This window comes from Panthera leo, chromosome C2 (assembly GCF_018350215.1).
Source record: "Panthera leo isolate Ple1 chromosome C2, P.leo_Ple1_pat1.1, whole genome shotgun sequence".
Classification (NCBI taxonomy): Eukaryota; Metazoa; Chordata; class Mammalia; order Carnivora; family Felidae; genus Panthera; species Panthera leo.
Genome location: NC_056687.1, coordinates 70,467,454 through 70,485,448, shown reverse-complemented (window position 1 = coordinate 70,485,448; position 17,995 = coordinate 70,467,454). Strand labels below are relative to the sequence as shown.

Below are 17,995 nucleotides of genomic sequence, written 5' to 3'. Positions count from 1 at the left end.
TTTCCATTTCTTTAGTAATCTTATAATTTATTGTTGAAAACTGGGCATTGTAGATAATATATTGAAGCAACTCTGTATTGTGACTCTCTCTTCCCCCTGCCTAGGTTATTGTTACTGTTGTCATTTCACTACCGTTTATATATTATACAATCCAATTGAAAGAAAATAAATTTTATTTTGGACAAAAGTTTATCTGGAAAAATAGACATGCATGAATATTAAGGAAATTTCTGAGATGGAAGGTTACTAAGGGATGAATAGCACCATCAGAATTTAAACTTTTAATTTTATCTTTGAGAAAGTGTGTGAGCACAGGAGAAGGGGCAGAGGGAGAGAGAGAGAATCCTAGGCAGGCTTCATGCTCAGCACGGATGGTGCTCGAGCCCAAGGCCCTGGGATCATGACCCGAGCCGAAATGAAGAGTTGGAGTCTTAACTGACTGAGCCACCCAGGTGCTCAGAATTTAAACTAAAATATGGATACAGGTGTGCCTGGATGGCTCATTTGTAAGAGCACGCGACTCTTGATCTTGGGATCATGAATTTGAGTCCCACGTTGGGTGTAGAGATTAGTTAATAAACAAGTAAACTTCTGAAAAAATACGGATACAGCATTGAAATATTTTTAAAAAGTAAATTAGTATTATATTTTTTGGAAGTTCAAAGATGGAAATACTACTTTGTTCTAGATGAGGAAGACCATTTTTCTTGCTTTTACACCACTGTAAAAATTGATATACAATCATATTATGTTTCATATATCACCTCGTCTCCTGTGGACTGTATATAAACTATTATTGATGGATAGGAATCTAATATTTTTAAAGACCTATGGTAGGGAATTCCATAAACTCTTCAGTCTTTACACTGCCCAGAAGTACTGTCAGGCAGATTTATTGTGTACAGCTTATGTTCTTCATTTTTATTTGTATTTTTTGGATATGGTACACCGTCTTCCTATGATTAATTATTCTCATCTTATTGTCACCTTTTTCTGTCAAAGATGACCTGGCTGATTATGTTTCTGTATCTAAATATTTTATAGCATTTTACAACTATAATTGTTTCTGTTGTGAATAAATATTTATTCTGTACATGACTAGTTCTGTTTTCTTATTTATCAAGCCTGGTATTGTATTTTCTTCCCTCTTCACTTAATAGACTTTACAAAGCAGTAAATAGTGCTATTAAGTGGTTTCTTAATCTTTGCTTAATCTTTTAAGTGGTTTCTTTGCGTTCTCTTTTCTAACTTTTTAGGTCTATAACCCTCTGAATTTCCTTCAACATCCCTTATCTCTGAAGTTGTAGATTCAGATTTAAGCAAATTGTTCTTTATAAGGCCAAGGTTATTTTACAGTTACTATTTACCACTATTTTATTCTCCTGGTTTCAGACTTAAAAGCAAGTCATTGTTCTGGTCATTCAGGCATAGTTTTCGTATTTACAAAGAATGATCACTTCATTATTCATACCAGTTTCTCCAGATTGTATTTATACAGTATTTTTTCCCCCTTCCTAAGTAATTTTTTTTTTTTTTTTTTTTTTTTTTTTTTGTAGGACTTGGATGGCATAAGTGATTAAGGTGGTGTGGAGGGTATTTGAAGCTTACGAAAGGTAGAAACTCAACCATGATATCTTTTTCAACTCTACAGCATTCCCTTCCTTGAAGTCTTCATTTTTATCTTAGTCTCAGGTAATGTCAACACTTGTGTTTTATAATCATGAATAAGTTAATTTTTTCAAACATGAAACCATTTTGGGTGATAGAATTTCATGTTAGTTTTTGTATTGTAGTTTATGTTTTGGTGTTTATATCTGGTAGAAACCTGGGATTTTAATTTTTTCTTGAGAAAACAGTGTTAAGAGAAAATTGGTAAGTAATGATATCATTTTTGATTTTAAGTTTTGTTTAACACAAAAATATGTGTAGCTTATTATGTAATAGTAAATGAAATTTAGATGCGAAGATGTTTTCTCCTTTAACCCTTTTCTTAGAGTGTATTTTTTACCTGCCTATCATTAACACATATATATCCATGTTAAATTTTTCAGAATTTCCATGGAAACTCTGTGTTCATACATGGTAAAATGAGACCAATTGATGAAATTTAATGGTGTTTGGCATATAATTTTTGAAATGTGAAAAAACATCCCAGTTATTGTACATTTGTACATACATGCCTATACTAATATAAGGAAGCAGTCATGTAGATAATTCATTAATCATTTATATTAGAGATATTAGTTAAAATATAGACGTGACCACTGTGACAGACTTTAAAGATAGAAATATATTTATTTTCTAATTATTTATTTTTGAGAGTGAGAGTGGGGGAGGGGCAGAGAAAAAGGGAGACACAGAATCCAAAGCAGGCTCCAGGCTCTGAGCTGTCAGCCCAGAGCCCAGTGCGGGGCTCGAACTCATGAAGCACGAGATCATGACCTAAGCCAAAGTTGGATGCTTAACCGATTAAGCCACCCCAGGCACTGCTCTATGAAAACAATCTTGAGATTTTGTAGAGGTTCCTGAGTCATCATGACCTGGGCGTCTTTGTCGTCCTTTGCTATTCTTAGTATGTGGCTTCTCTCTTGTTGTCCAAGATGGTTACTGTTATGCATGTCAATAGGAAGAAGAAAGGATATTTTTCTTCCCTTAAGAGGAGTTATGTATGTCATTTCTCCTTATATTCCAATGGCTATAACACTGTCACGTGACTACAGTCAGCTGTAAGGGAGGCTGGGAAATGAGTTTGTCTCACTTATTAGGCAAGAAGAAAAGAACAGATTCAAGGAGGGGGAGTTTATTGTCAGTAAGGGTTTGTGTCAGATTTACTTTCCATTTGTCTAGTTTGGATTAACATTAAAATACAATTTTTATTATCCAAGACATTAACTCTTGGCCTGGACATTCTGAGACAGTTCAAGTTCTGTGACTAGTTCTCAAATTTTTTGTGAATAAACACTGCTAGTCTTGATATCATAAAATGGAATAAGGTATTAAAAGTTAAAATTGACTTGAGATAATTCCTCATCTTGTTTCACTATCATTAGGTTGAAATGATTTATCTAATATTTTAGACTAACACAAGGCGGTGGAGGCCTTGGATAGGAGGATCTCTTTAGATATAAATAAACTAAATGATCTCTAGCTAGTTCCTTCTAATTCTAAAGAGTGTGTTATTCTAAATGTTTAGATAAGATCAGAAAAACTTTTTCTCAAAGATATTATATACTTCAGTTAGTTATTTTTAGATGAAAAATACTTCATCGTACATTGTATTTTATGATTTTTGTCCTGTTGTAAATACCGTGTTTTGAAACAAGTATCAAATATTATGTATTCTATTATAGATGTTATTAAAGGGTTGGAAACTAGTTATCAGTTTTCCACCATGTTTTATGTCAACCTTTTAGCCTTGGTACCCTTTAGTTTTGATAAATTTATATACTTGTTATAGTATAGTCGGCTGGTTGACTTTAGTTTATGATGGAATAGTATAAGACATTATAGATGTTCTTGGCATTGAAGGTGAAAATGCATCCTTAGTTCTGTGCTTCACAAATAGTGTTTGTATTATTAAAGTGAGAGTATTTATCTAATGTTTAAAAAATGTCGGTTTTAATAGTTAATACTTTTTTGTTCTGAAACGAGTTTTGGTTGCTATGTAGTACATACTAAAAATAACGTAGGTGTTTAATGTTCGTAGTGTAGAGGGAAGTTTGTTTTAACAAGTATTTTTGATATTCCTTTTCTTATACAAGCCTGTAGAAAACTCATAGTTTCCTAACAGAATAAGTATTTTTAACATTAATATTTGAATTGTTGATATTGGCATGAGGTGTGATGGATGAAACAAGTAGATCCAGCAGAAGGTAGGGTTCTGTTTTGCTTGGACTTTTTTTAAAACTTTTCTCTCCCCCTCTCCTTTTTAAGATAAATTATAGCTGTTTCTTAAACAGTATGAGTTGCTGAAAATTTTAACATTCAAATATCACTATTTTTTTGTTACATTGTTTTAGAAGACTTTGGTGATGAGTATTTGGAATGCAGAATATGCTTAGATTCTGCTTTATTTGAGGGGGGTGCAGTATATAGAAATGCCCGTTAACTTTGACTTAAATATTTATAGATTATTTTTCTGTGGTTAGAAAATGGTCAAAGGTTTTTTTTGTTATATTGTATAAAATGATGGATTTTAGCCTATAATCTCTCTTATTTTGTGTCTTTTACCATTGCTAGCACTAGTCAGAAAGACCCATTTGTTCCTCTTAGAATGTTTTGAACTAAGTAGCAACTTAAAAATTGTCATGGGGCATAGTTTATAAGCTCAGCTTTATAGATGCAAAATTGTAGTTGTACAAAGATATTTCTGAAGGGGTTTCTGAATGTAGAATATGCCTAGAAGAGAAGTAAACTTTGTTTTTAAATTAGAGGTGAAGCAGTTTTTGTTTAGATAAAACTATGCTTGTGAAGGATGAGAGAGAATAGGAAACTTCTTAAGAATGGCCAGTGGAAATTATTTAATTCCATATTGGTCATGGGTTTCTTTGTCTCTGGCTTTGTCTAACCATTTGATCTTGAAGCTGATTGAACTCAATGACCTCCTCTTCTCACTCACCTTAGAGACCACACTATCACCACTGCTTGGGTTGCTACAGCAATCCAAGTTTCCTCAGTTGGCTTCTCCCAACTTCAGAGCCTTTCAAGTTGGGAGGTTAGTATGGTGTGGCAAAAAGCGCACTAAACCACCTAAGCCTGTTTTGAAATCCCAGTTTATCTCCAGCTGTGTGCCTTAGAGTAAACCCCAGTGTCTTTATCTGTTAGATGGGGATATACTGTTAGTGTCTTGAGTGTTCCTTAGTATAAATGTTAGGTGATTTAATATATGTAAATGTGCCCAGCACAGTGTCTTACATCTAGTAGATCCTAAACATATTAGTTGTCCTTCCTCTGCAAGTTATGATAATCTCTGAACTTTATCATATAGACCCAAACCTATTAATAAATTTGGAAAGATATTTTCCTTATTAATGCATAAAAAAACAGTAGGCATTTGCATACTTGATTAAAAATGAGTAGTAATGGCCAGCTTGTCCATATGTTATGCTTCTGTTAACTTTGTCTTGTGAAAGCAAGCCCAGACAGTCCCCTCAGCCTAGAAGTAATTATCGCAAATGCTTGTATTAAAAGTCCATGTGTTTAATTCCTTATTGAAAACCCTGACTCAAAGCTTATTTACTCTTACTTCATCTTATGAATCTATAAAGCTTTCTAATTGGTTGCACACAGTTGATTAGAAGCATTAAATTAGAAGGTGATGACAAGGAGAGTCAGCTGTCTCTTGTGGAAGATAGGAGAAAGTGATGGCTAATAATTTATGTTCTCTTTGACTAGAGCATTGCTATTAGGCTTCAATGACTAGGGGTTACCTAATTGGCCACAATTTGGATTACTTTTGTACAGCTGAACCAAACATTTTTCAATAGGAAAGGATGGCGAGGAGTGTGTGGGAGAGGGATAATTGAATGGAGCAGGAAACTGTATTGTGATCCCCTAAATATCCCTTTTGCTGTACACACTGTCAACTTTTTTGACAGAGAGATGGAGATGAGGGAAGAATAAAACTTGGAAAGGGGAAAAGAATACAGTTTGAAGTAATCTGCTAAAGGAAGATTTAGGAGAAATTGGCCTGAGGTGGGCTGGCTCCTTCCTTTTTTCCTCTCTTTTGCTCTGTTCTAGTTTTTAATGATCTGTTTTGGGTGGCCATTTCACCTTTAGCTGAATTAGCCCTAGAACATCATTGTCCGTCTTGTTTTGGCTCTTAATAGCTCTGGTGTTTTATACCCTTTGTCAGCTGCCCACCATCCCTTACAAAATAATGTGTCATCACAAGGGACTCAGGGTGGCTGGTTGCTTATTGTTACTCTACCTAGCCCTTCTTTTTTTCCCCAGTTGGACAGAGGCTCCTGGGAACACAGAATAATTGTTTCTTTTTTTCTTCTAGAGCACTCTTTTATGTAAGCAACATGATTTAAAGGAAGCATCATTTCTTTCTTCCTCTTAGCTGTGTAATATTCCTAACAGCTGAATTTCCATTAATTGTGTAGATATTTGGGTCAAAAAGCAGTTGGCTTTTTGATGGTTTAGCGGGAAGAGACATTTATAACTATTCACATTTTAACATGGATTGATTATATCAGTTTCCTTTCTTTATACTTGGCCGATCCTCCCTGGAAATACAGAAGTTAGAGAAGAGACCTTTTGAGCATGGGACCTTCTGTTGTATTTGGGTTGTTGAATGTGCAGTGAAGCACAAGAGAGCTTTGACTGAGACCATGCAGGAGTTAGAAGGGGGAAAGTTAAAGATGATAAGTGCATGTAAGAGAGCTTCAGGGACAGTAAAAAATGTACTTTCCTTATCATTTAAAAAAATTTTTTTTTTAACATTTATTTATTATTGAGAGACAGAGCATGAGCGTGGGAAGGGCAGAGAGAGGAGACACAGAATCTGAAGCAGGCTCCAGACTCTGAGCTGTCAGCACGGAGCCTGATGCGGGGCTCGAACTCTCAAACCACGAGATCATGACCTGAGCTGAAGTCAGTCGCTTAACTGACTGAGCCATCCAGGCGCACCCCCCCCCCTTTTTTTTTAAAGAGAGAGACAGCACGAGTAGGGGAGACGGACAGAGAGAGAGAATCCCAAGTGGACTCCACACTGTCATCACAAAGCTTGGGATCCTGTCAGTACAGGACCGTGGGATCATGACCTGAGCTGAAACTAAGAGTCAGATGCTCAACCTCCTGAGCCACCCTGGGGCCCCTCCTTACCATTTTTCTTAGTGTAGTTTTGTCCTTTTTCTTGTACTATATGCAAGGTGAAATTAACTTTTTTGCTTGAGAGCCTTGTCTAATTTCCTGTCTGGCTTACTCTGCCCAGTTACTAGTTGAGATGTATGATACAAGCAGTGGCTCACTTTGTGTATCTTCTCCTTGATTTTTTTCACTTAATGTATTGTGGAGAACTTTTCACCCAGCACATATAGCAGCCTCATTCCTTTTAATGATGGTGTGTATTCCATTGTAGGGTTGAATCATAATTTAAGAAATCTTATATCAGTGAATGCTTAGTTTCCAGTCTTTTTCCACTAAAGGGGTGCAGCAAACATCCTTGTACATGTATCTTTGGTTAATTTTGATGAATTACCTTATAGGATTGTGTATATTCCTAGCAGTGAGCTTGCCTGGGTCAAGGGTATATTGTAGCTGTAGCAACAATGATGACTTGCAATAAAGGTTAGTTTTGGGTATCAAAATTCCCTTTCAAGTTAGGGGCTTTCCACATTCTTTAAGAAAACAGTAAATAGACTAGAAGAATATAATGATTTGGTAAGAACCTCCAAAGAAATGGCCAGAATAGGCAAATTTTAGTTAGCCCTGTAAGGCTTAAGTTTCATTTAGTTGTAGGATAGTTTATTTTCTAAGAAATGTGCTAAATAGAATATTAGAAGAGAATAGTTATTTGGTGATTTATTTAAAATCATCCTGTAGATTTCAAGCTTGCTATTTAAAGATTTTGAAAAGTAAAAATCAGATTCTTGGTACTTTGTTTTATGTATTCTAGACTGATAATATCTTGTACCAGGGAAGATAGGATTAGCAAGTATGAATTATGTTTTTGTGTTTTTTTTTACTTTGCTGTTTACAAGGTCTTTTTTTTTGGAGCTGTTCATTTAAGTACAGGTTTCTCCCTAAGTGATAACCTTAGTAAGTGAAAGTGCATTTAAATTTCAGTAGTACATTTGAATTTAACTGATCATTTATTTTACCTTTGAAAGCTATGATCAAGGTAGTAGCTAGTACCTACCTGATTGATTTGGGAAAGAGGTGACTAAACTGAGACAAATAGTTAAATGCATTTACTACTTTTGGACTTGTCCCTTTGCAGAGGGCGTGTATGTTATTTTTACACAGTCTGATAGTAGAAATCAGTTTTGGAAAACAAACTTTGCACCAGTGCTTTCATGTTTTTTGAGATGAAGTTTCTTTAGCTTTCATGATCATTATGTTGGTTCTTGGAGTAACACAGTGGAATTTGAATTTACAGCAACCAAAGTTAGAAGGGCAGATTTAATATTGCCTATCTTTTCTACAATAATGGAGGAAATAATATAATTATTTGATAGTGTCTAGGTCTCATGACCTGTTAAATTTAATCATGTGTTATTTAAGAATATATTAGTGGGGCACCTGCGTGGCTCAGTTGGTTAAGTATCTGACTTTCACTCAGGTCATGATCTCGTGGTTCGTGGGTTCAAGCCCTGCATCAGGCTTTGTGCTGACAGCTCGGAGCCTGGAGCCTGCTTCAGCTTCTATGTCTCCCTCTTTCTCTGCTCTTTTCCCACTGGTGCTTTGTCCCTGTCTCACTAAAATAAATAAATGTTAAAAAAAAAAAAAGTATTAGTAAGGAAAGTATCACCTTTATTTCATTTTAACAAATTTAAAAGCATGTATAAAAAGTAAAATTTTATTATAGTAAGTTTTCAAATTAGAGATAAATGTAAATATGGAAAAAACTTCTGGTAATTTCACCACCAGTGGTAATGTTAATGGTGTTAACATTTTACATAAACTTATGTATCTTTAAATACACACATACATTTCCTTTAATACTGGGATATTCCCCCACATTTTCAAATATTTTTCAAGAATAATTTTATTAGTTTTGTAGTGTCAGCAGATTTTAACTTTTTATTGAAGTGTAGTAACTGACAAAAACATACATATTTTGCAGATGTACAACTTGAAATTTTACAAAGTGAGCATATCTGCCAACCAGCATTCAACTCAAGAAAAAAATATTGCTAGCTCCCATACACTCCCCGTTGCCTGCCTGTTGTTATCAGCAGCAACCCCCCCCACCCACCCCCAAGGGTAGCCATTATTCTGATTCTATTTTTGAGAAAAACTGTGAGATATAATTTACATATGATAAAATCCACCCATTTTAAGTGTTCACTTCAGGGATTTTTACTGAGTTGTATAGCTGTCACTGTAGTTTTAAGACATATGTATGAATATATTTTAATCAGTTTTGTTTGTTGAATAGTGTATTTCCATTTTTTTGCTAATGTAAATTACTGTAGTGATTTTTCACGTATATATTTTGTTTCATTGGGATAGGTTCCTATAAGTATAATTACCAGTTCAAAGAATATGTGTGTTTTTATGGCTTTTGATAGAAAGTACCAAATTGCCTTTGAAAGTAATTGAGCTAATTTATTCTCCTACTGTTCATAATGAGTGTCTTTTTTTTTTTTAAACCTACCTCAACATTGGACGTATATTTTTTTAAAGAGTCACTACCAGTTTGGTGGATGAAATATGGTAGTTCTGTTTTAATTTTCATTTCTTTGATTACTACTGTAAGTGACTATTATTTTGTATATTTAGTGACTGTTTTCTAAGTTTTCTTTATGATTTGCCTGATAGTGGTTTGTCAGTTTATTTCTTTATACACCTTTAAAATTTTTTTGACATTTTAATATATTAAAGAACATGACTCCTTTGTTACAGATACTTCCCCCCAATTTCCTTTATGTCATACTCCTTTTTCATAATGAAATAGATTACGATTTTTTGCCTTTATGTCAAAAATGAGAAGTTGCATTTTATTCCACCAGCCTTTGGAAACTTATCTTGATATTATTAAAATTGGAGACAATACGAATTACATGAATACAGTTTTTCTAATAAAGTGTGTACCTTTCATAATTGAAATTTAAAAAGGATCAAGTAGACATATAAAACTAATTTATTATGCTTTGTTGCCAAACTTGGTCTTTCTAGGCAGTTATACTTAAGCATGAACATTGACGACAAACTGGAAGGATTATTTCTTAAATGTGGCGGCATAGACGAAATGCAGTCTTCCAGGGCAATGGTTGTAATGGGTGGAGTGTCTGGCCAGTCTACCGTGTCTGGGGAACTGCAGGAGTCGGTACTTCAAGATCGGAGTATGCCTCACCAGGAGATCCTTGCTGCAGATGAAGTGTTACAAGAAAGCGAAATGAGACAACAGGATATGATATCACATGATGAACTCATGGTCCATGAGGAGACAGTGAAAAATGATGAAGAGCAGATGGAAACACATGAAAGACTTCCTCAAGGACTACAGTATGCACTTAATGTCCCTGTAAGTAATTCCTTTTTAAAATTAATGTAACTTATAGTTAGAAACATAATTAATTTTGTGTTAAGTAATGCTTCAAGTCATTGAAGAAATTTCAGAAAATGTTTAAAGTCTTAATAGTTAACTGGGCGTTATTAAATGGATACACTAAATGTTGACAGAAATCACATTTGAAAAAGGCAAAATCAGGTTTTTGTATTGTATACATTTAGTAACTTATCTTTTCCAGGATTACTGTGTATTAAATTTTAGGTGCTTAAATTTTAAAGATTTTGTTTCAACTTCTTGGTTTCCTTAAAGAGTAGAAAGATTGAATCTTGAGTATAACTAGAAAAAGATCATATACCTGAAGGTTTTTCCTTCGGGTTCTGTAACTTGGCAATTCCTGGTGTCTGTATTTTTTTCATTACCTTTTTCAAAAGCATATCGACCCTTTTAGTTTTTCCTGTTTATCCTAAATGTCATTGTTTCTCACCTAAAATATTCTTTTGTAGGCACTCATAATTTTTTTGCCTTCTTGTTTTTCTTTTTACCTGATGACTGACCAACAAAACCATAACCATAATGTAATCCTCTTCTATCCTTTCTGTGATATTAGACTTGGATTTCTTTCAGTATATCTAATACACTGTACTTTTTCTTTTGCTTCAGAACCTTCATGCATCCTGCTTGTAATATTCCCTTTAGCCATACCCCCTTCCTGTTTTTTAATCTAGTTAGTGGTTCATCATTATCAGCCTGCCTCTTCTGTTTAGTCCAGGTTGAGTCTCTGCAATAGGGGCTCGTGGTTACTTGTTCAGTGTCTGTCTAATAGATTGTAGGCTCTATGAGAGCGTGAATTTTGTCTTATTTTCCATCGTATCCCAGGTATTGGCACATAGTGTAAATGAATGAATAATTGTTATAGTTGTATTCTAATACATGTGCCCACCAACTTTTCTAGCCCTTTGCAATAGCCTTACCTTTTTTTAGTCTGTTCATGTGATGGCTTACATTGACAGATTTTTGAATGCTGAACCACCCTTATATACCTCTAATATATCCCACTTGGTTGTTGTGTGTAATTCTTGTTATACATTGTTGGATTCAATTTGCTAATATGTTGTTGAGGATTTTTTGTATCTGTTTGTGAGTTATATTGGGCTAGTTTTTTTGTAATATCTTTGTTTCTGATTTTGATATTAGGGTAATCCTGGCCTTAAAGAATGAGCTAGGATTATTCCCTCTGCTTCTAACTTCTGAAAGAGATTGTAGAGAATTGGTATAATTTCTTTCATAAATGTAGGATAAAACTCAGTTGAGTACATAAAGCCTGGTACTTTTGGGAAGGTTGTTTGTTTGTTTGTTTTTAAAGGTTATTAATTACTCAGTTTCTTTAATAGATGTAGGACCTGTTCAGACTATTTATTTTCTCTTGTGTGAGTTTTTACAGATTGTGCCTTTCAAGGAATTAGTCTGTTTCATCTAGATTTTGAAATTTGTGGGCATAGAGTTGCTCACAGTATTCCTTTGTTATCCTTTTAATATCCATTATTGTTCAGCAGGTCTCTAGAGCTGTTTTTTCTTGCAAAACTGAATCTCATACCTATTGGACAATTCCTTGTTTTCTGCTAGACCCTAGTAGAGTCTTACCAAGTTTATTGATATTTTAGAAGAGTTAATTTTTTATTTTCTCTGTTGATTTCTAGTTTTTAATTTCACTGATTTCTGCTCTAATTTTTATGATTTCTTCTGTTATTTTGGGTTTGATTTGGTCTTGTTTAGTTTTCTAAGTTGGAAGGTTAGATGATTGATTTTAGATCTTCTTTTCTAATATATGCATTCAGTGATAGGAGTTTCCCTCTAAGCACTGCTTTCACTGCATCCCACAAATTTTGATGAATTGTTTTATTTTTCTTTAGTTCAATATATCTTTTAATTTCTCCTCAGATACCTTCTTTGATCCACGTATCATTTAGAAGTGTGTTGTTTAATCTCTAAGTATTTGGGTATTTTCCATCTTTTTCTGTTATTAATTTTCAGTTTAAGTCCTTTGTGGTCTGAGAGCATATATTGTATAATTTCTGTTCTTTTAAATTTGTGAAGGAGTGTTTTATGAAAGTGGTCTGTGAGTGCTCCATGTGAGCTTCATACTTTAATTACTTTAGTTGCCCAGATCCACTGTGATTTTTTTTTTTTTTCCTGTTACTTCTGTACATGTTGTGTATATACCTGTAACATTCTTTGATTGGCAGTCTACTGGCTTTTATTTCTCAGCTTAAAAGGTTTCTCTTTGTTTGCTTTTCATTTTGATAATAGACTTTTTTTTCTTGCAAGTTTTCAATACCTCGGCTATGGTAGGCAGTCAAATATATTTTGAGTGAAAAAAAAATTTTTTTTAATTGAGGAAAACTTTAAAGTGAATGCTCTCAGCTCCTAATTTTAATTTTTTTTTTTTAACGTTTATTTATTTTTGAGACAGAGAGAGAGACAGAGTATGAACCGGGGAGGGGCAGAGAGAGAGGGAGAAACAGAATTGGAAGCAGGCTCCAGGCTCTGGGCCATCAGCCCAGAGCCCGACACGGGGCTCGAACTCACGGACCGGGAGATCGTGACCTGAGCTGAAGTCGGACGCTTAACCGACTGAGCCACCCAGGCGTCCCTCTCAGCTCCTAATTTTAAAGTTCAGAGTTTGGACAACTGCATAGACTTGTATAAGCTACAGTCCAGACAGAATATTTCTGTCATCTTAGAGGGTTTCTTTGTGTTTCTTCCTAATCAGTCCTCTTGAGAACTTTATGCAAATGGCATCGTATATAACTCTTATGTCTGGCTTCTTTTGCTCAGCATAATGTTTTTGGTTTATCCATGTTGGTTGAGTGGATCAGTAAGTAGTTCATTTCTTTTTATTGTTGATTAATACTCTATTATTAATACTCTGTTGCCTTATTATCCTAAAGTTTGGTTATTCATTTCCCCTGTTATGGTTGTATTATCTCTACTTTTCAACCTTTATGGATAAAACTGCTATGAACATTTTTGTATGAATCTTTTTTTCATTTTTTGAGGGGGGGGTGTCTTTCTAGAAGTTAAGCTGTTTCTCTTGTGTTTTCATTTTGTTTGATCCAGTGTCTATATTTTTGCATCAGTATTACACTGTCTTGATTGTTGAATCTTGTGTAGTAAATCTTGAAATCAGGTAGTGTAGTCTCCCAGTTTTGTTATTCTTCTTGCAAGACTGTTTTGACCATTCTAGGTTGTTTGTATTTTCGTATAAAATGTAGAATCAACCTTTCAGTTTCTATAAAAAGAACCAGCTGGGTTTTTATTGGGATTGTATTGATTCTATATGTTGACTTGATCAGCATCTAAACAGTAGTGGTTTCTAGTCCGTGAACATGGCATATCACTTTGTTTAGGTTTTCTTTAATTTATCTTAGCATTGTTATATAGTTTTAAGTGTAGAGTTATTGGAAATATTTACCCCTAAATATTTCATGTTTTGAATGCAATTGTAAATGGTATTTTTTTAAAATTTTTTTTTTCAACGTTTTTTATTTATTTTTGGGACAGAGAGAGACAGAGCATGAACGGGGGAGGGTCAGAGAGAGAGGGAGACACAGAATCGGAAACAGGCTCCAGGCTCCGAGCCATCAGCCCAGAGCCTGACGCGGGGCTCGAACTCACGGACCGCGAGATCGTGACCTGGCTGAAGTCGGACGCTTAACCGACTGCGCCACCCAGGCGCCCCTGTAAATGGTATTTTTAAAAATTTCAGTGTTTAATTGTTTATGACCAGTATATAGAAATGTGGTTGATTTTGTTTTTTCTTTTTCAAAAAAAATTTTTTAACGTTTATTTATTTTTCAAAGAGCCAGAGTGTGAGCGGGGGTGGGGCAGAGAGAGAGGGTGACACAGAATCTGAAGCAGGCTCCAGGCCTTGAGCTTTTAGCACAGAACCCGATGCAGGGCTCAAGCCCACAAACTGTGAGATCATAACCTGAGCCAAAGTCAGAGGCTTAACTGACTGAGCCACCCAGGCGCCCCAAATGCGGTTGATTCTTTTTACTTTGGCTGTGTATTTTGTGACTGTTACAGGTACGTAAAGGTTCAGAGTCAGAGTCAGACGTTAAACTGACTGAGCTACCCAGCCACCCCTGCTGAGATTATTTTTTCATATAAATGAATGTGTAACTTAAATGCTTTTTCTGCATTTATTAGGTGATAATGATTTTTTTTCTTACTATCTTCATATGATGAATTGCATTGATTGATTTTCAAGTATTAAACCAACCTTGTATTCCTAGGATAAGCTACACTTGGTCATGATGTGTCATCCTTTTTATACATTTCTGGATTCAGTTTACTAACCTTTTAAAGTAATTAAAAAAAATTTTTTTTAGCTTTTTATTCATTTTTGAGAGACAGAGTGACAGAGCACAATCTAGGGAGGGTCAGAGAGAGAGGGAGTCACAGATTCTGAAGCAGGCTCAGGCTCTGAGCTGTCAGTGCAGAGCCTGATGTGGGCCTCGAACTCACGAACCGCAAAATCATGACCTTAGCCAAAGTCGGATGCTTAACCAGCTGAGCCACCCAGGTGGTTTTAAATTGTTTTTAAAACAATTTTTAAGTGTACATTTATGAGGAATATTAGTTTCCTTGCAATATCTTTGTTTTAGGTATACTGGCTTCATAAATGGGTTAGGAAGTATTTCCTCTTGTATTTTTTGAAAGAGTTTAAGATTTGTTCATTTCTACTCTATGTCTTTTTGAAAGGCTTTACCACTGAAGCTAATCTGGGACTGAGTTTTCTTTGTGAGAAGTTTTAAATTTCGTGTTCAAATTTTAGAACATATATAAGGCTTCTCCAGATTTAAATTTTTTTTCTTAAATCCGTTTTGATAAGTTGTATTTTTTAAGGAATTCGTCCATTTCTTGTTTAATTGAACAAAATTTTTCATAATTTTTAAAATTCTTTTATTGTCTGATCTATAATTTTTTTCTTTCTCATTCCTGGTAGTGATAGTTTGTCCTTTTCTTGATTAGTCTGGGTAGAGATTTATTGGTCAATTTTATTGGTCTCTTGAGAGAATCAGGTTTTGGTTTCATAGATTGTTACCTTTGTGAATTTCAGCTTTAACTCATTTTTATTATTTCCTTATTTCCTTCCTTCTACTTACTTTGTTCTTAATTTGCTCTTTTCTTAGCTTTTTGTTTTTAAATTTTTTAATTTATTTTTGAGAGAAAGAGATAGTGTGTGAGTGGTGGAGGAGCAGAGAGAGAGAGAGAGACACAGAATCCAAAACAGGCTCCATGCTCTGAGCTGTCAACACAGAGCCTGACTCAGGGCTCGAACTCTCAAACTGTGAGATCATAACCTGAGCCAAAGTCGGATGCTTACCCGATGGAGCCACCCAGATGCCCCTTTTCTTAGCTTTTACAATGGGAGCCTAGATGACCGTTTTAGACCTTTCTTCATTTTTCACATAAGCATTTGAGCTATGAACTTCTCTTCCTTTGTGATTTCATTTTGATTCATGAATTAGAAGTGTTTTGCTTAACTTCTAATGTTTCGAAGTTTTCCAGGTATTTTTTTGTCATTGATCATTTAATTACCATGGTCAGAGAATGTGCAGTGGATAATTTCAATCCTTTTAAATTCATTGAGAGACTCTTTTAGCACTCAATATATGATTAGTCAGTGAATGGTCTATACTCACTTGAAAAGAATGTATTTTGGAAGTTATTGGGTGGGTTATTTTGTAAATGTCAGGTCAAGTTGGACTAGTTTTGATCTTTGACACTTAAAAAAATTTTTTTTTAATTTTAATTTAGTTCACATACAGTATTACATTAGTTTCGGTTGTACAATATAGTGATTAAACAATTCTGCATATCACCTAGTACTCATAATGACTCTTCTTAATCCCCATCATTTATTTAACCCATTCTTCTGCCCCTCCCTTCTGGTAACCATTTATAATTAAGAGTTTGTTTCTTGATTTGTGTGTGTCTCCGTCTTTAGTTCCCCTTTGTTTGTTTTGTTTCTTAAATTCCATATGAGTGAAAACATACGGTGTTTTTCTTTTTCTGACTGGCGTATTTCATTTAGCATAATACTTTCTAGCTCCATCCGTGATGTTACAAATGGCAACCTTTCATTCTTTTTTATGGCTGAATAATATTCTGCTGTATATGTATATACCACATCTTTCTTTATTCATCAATTGATGGACACTTTCCATATCTTGGTTATTGTAAATAATGCTGCTGTAAACATGGGGGGGGGTGGCATGTATCCCTTTGAGTTAGTGTTTTTTAATTCTTTGGATAAATCTCCAGTAGTGTGATTGTTGGGTCATAGGTTAGTTCTATTTTTAACTTTTTGAGGAATCTCCATACTATTTTCCATGGTGGTTGCACTAGTTTGCATTCCCACCAAGAGTGCATGAGTGTTCCTTTTTCTCTACATCCTTGCCAATATCTGTTTCTTGTATTGTTGATTTTAGCCATTGTGACAGGTGTGAGGTAGTATCTCATTGTAGTTTTGATTTGCACTTCCTGATGATAAATGATGATGAACATCTTTTCCTGTGTCTGTTGGCCACCTGTTATGTCTTTGGAGAAATGTCTGTTCATGTCTTCTGCATATTTTTAAATTGGATTATTTATTTTTGGGGTATTGAGCTTTTAAATTCTTTACATATTTTGGATTGGTCTTTGATACATATTCTTTACTGTTCTACTTGTCTTCCAATAGTTAATTTGAAAAAATTATATATTGCATTATTTGACATGTCTCTTTAGTTTTCTTTTGTCTTGGTTCTTCACTTTATTTGTTTTTGTTTATTTATTTTGAGAGAGAGAGAGAGAGAATGAAGGCAGGTAGGGGCAGAGAGAGAGAGAGAGGGAGAGAGAGAATCCCAGGCAGGATCCACGCTCAGTGCAGAGACCAACATAGGGCTCATTCTCATGACCATGCGATCATGACCTGAGCCGAAGCCAAGAGCCAGACAGTCAACTGACTGAGCCACCCAGGCACCTCTCGTTTCTCACTTTAAAATTTTGTGATCATAATACTTGAAAATTACCATATATTTTGTAGAATGTTTCTCGGTTTGGATTTATCTGGTTTTTACTCTAATGGTACTTAAGGTACTAACTTTGGGAGGGATATTGCAAAAAGTGATGCTGTGTCTTCTCCCTCATTGCACTCTAACAGGAGGCACATGATTTTTATTTGCCCCATTCTGATAGTTCACTTTGATAAGTTGATTAAGGTGATGTCTGGCAGGTTTTGTCACTGTAATGTTAATCTCATTTCTCATTACATCTTTTAATTTATTCATTTATTTATTTGTATCAGCATGGGCTTAGGAATTTTATTAACTGGGTTAAAATCTATTACTATGATTATTTTAATGCTTGGTTGAAGATTTGGCCAATTGGAGCCTCTTTAGGCTGACTTCTGTGTTCATTTTTTATATCCCATCAATCTTTTTAACACATCCTTGCTTTCTGCCCCAAGATGTTTTAGGCCTGTCTTGAATTTTTCCTGCCTCACCCCTGGAGTCAGCCATTTCTCTAAGGAACCCTAGTTCATTTTAGTGGAAAATGACATTTAAAAGGCAAGATCTGGGTGCCTAATGTGTTGCTCATTGTTCTTGGGGTTTGGCTGCTTCCAGGGCTCTCAGTGGACAGAGCTAGGGAATGTATGTATATACATAATTACATACATTTATATACCCACTTCCATCTATAACTGTCTCCTATATTTGCCTGTCAGTATTATAAAACTGAGTTCACACTAACCCTCTGATTATG

The 17,995-nt window shown here is 34.8% G+C and overlaps 1 protein-coding gene across 9 annotated transcripts in view; it reads left to right on the top strand.

The window, feature by feature from the left end:
* The window catches only part of ZNF148 (zinc finger protein 148), a 162,540-nt gene that overhangs the window by 86,391 nt on the left and 58,154 nt on the right, over positions 1–17,995 (top strand). For all 9 annotated transcript variants that reach the window (XM_042955705.1, XM_042955706.1, XM_042955708.1 and 6 more), the window contains 2 exons: positions 1,557–1,692; positions 9,847–10,195. In XM_042955705.1, coding sequence (XP_042811639.1) covers positions 9,863–10,195 — 333 coding nt within the window. In that variant the 5' untranslated portion in view covers positions 1,557–1,692; positions 9,847–9,862. The remainder of the gene's footprint in view (positions 1–1,556; positions 1,693–9,846; positions 10,196–17,995) is intronic.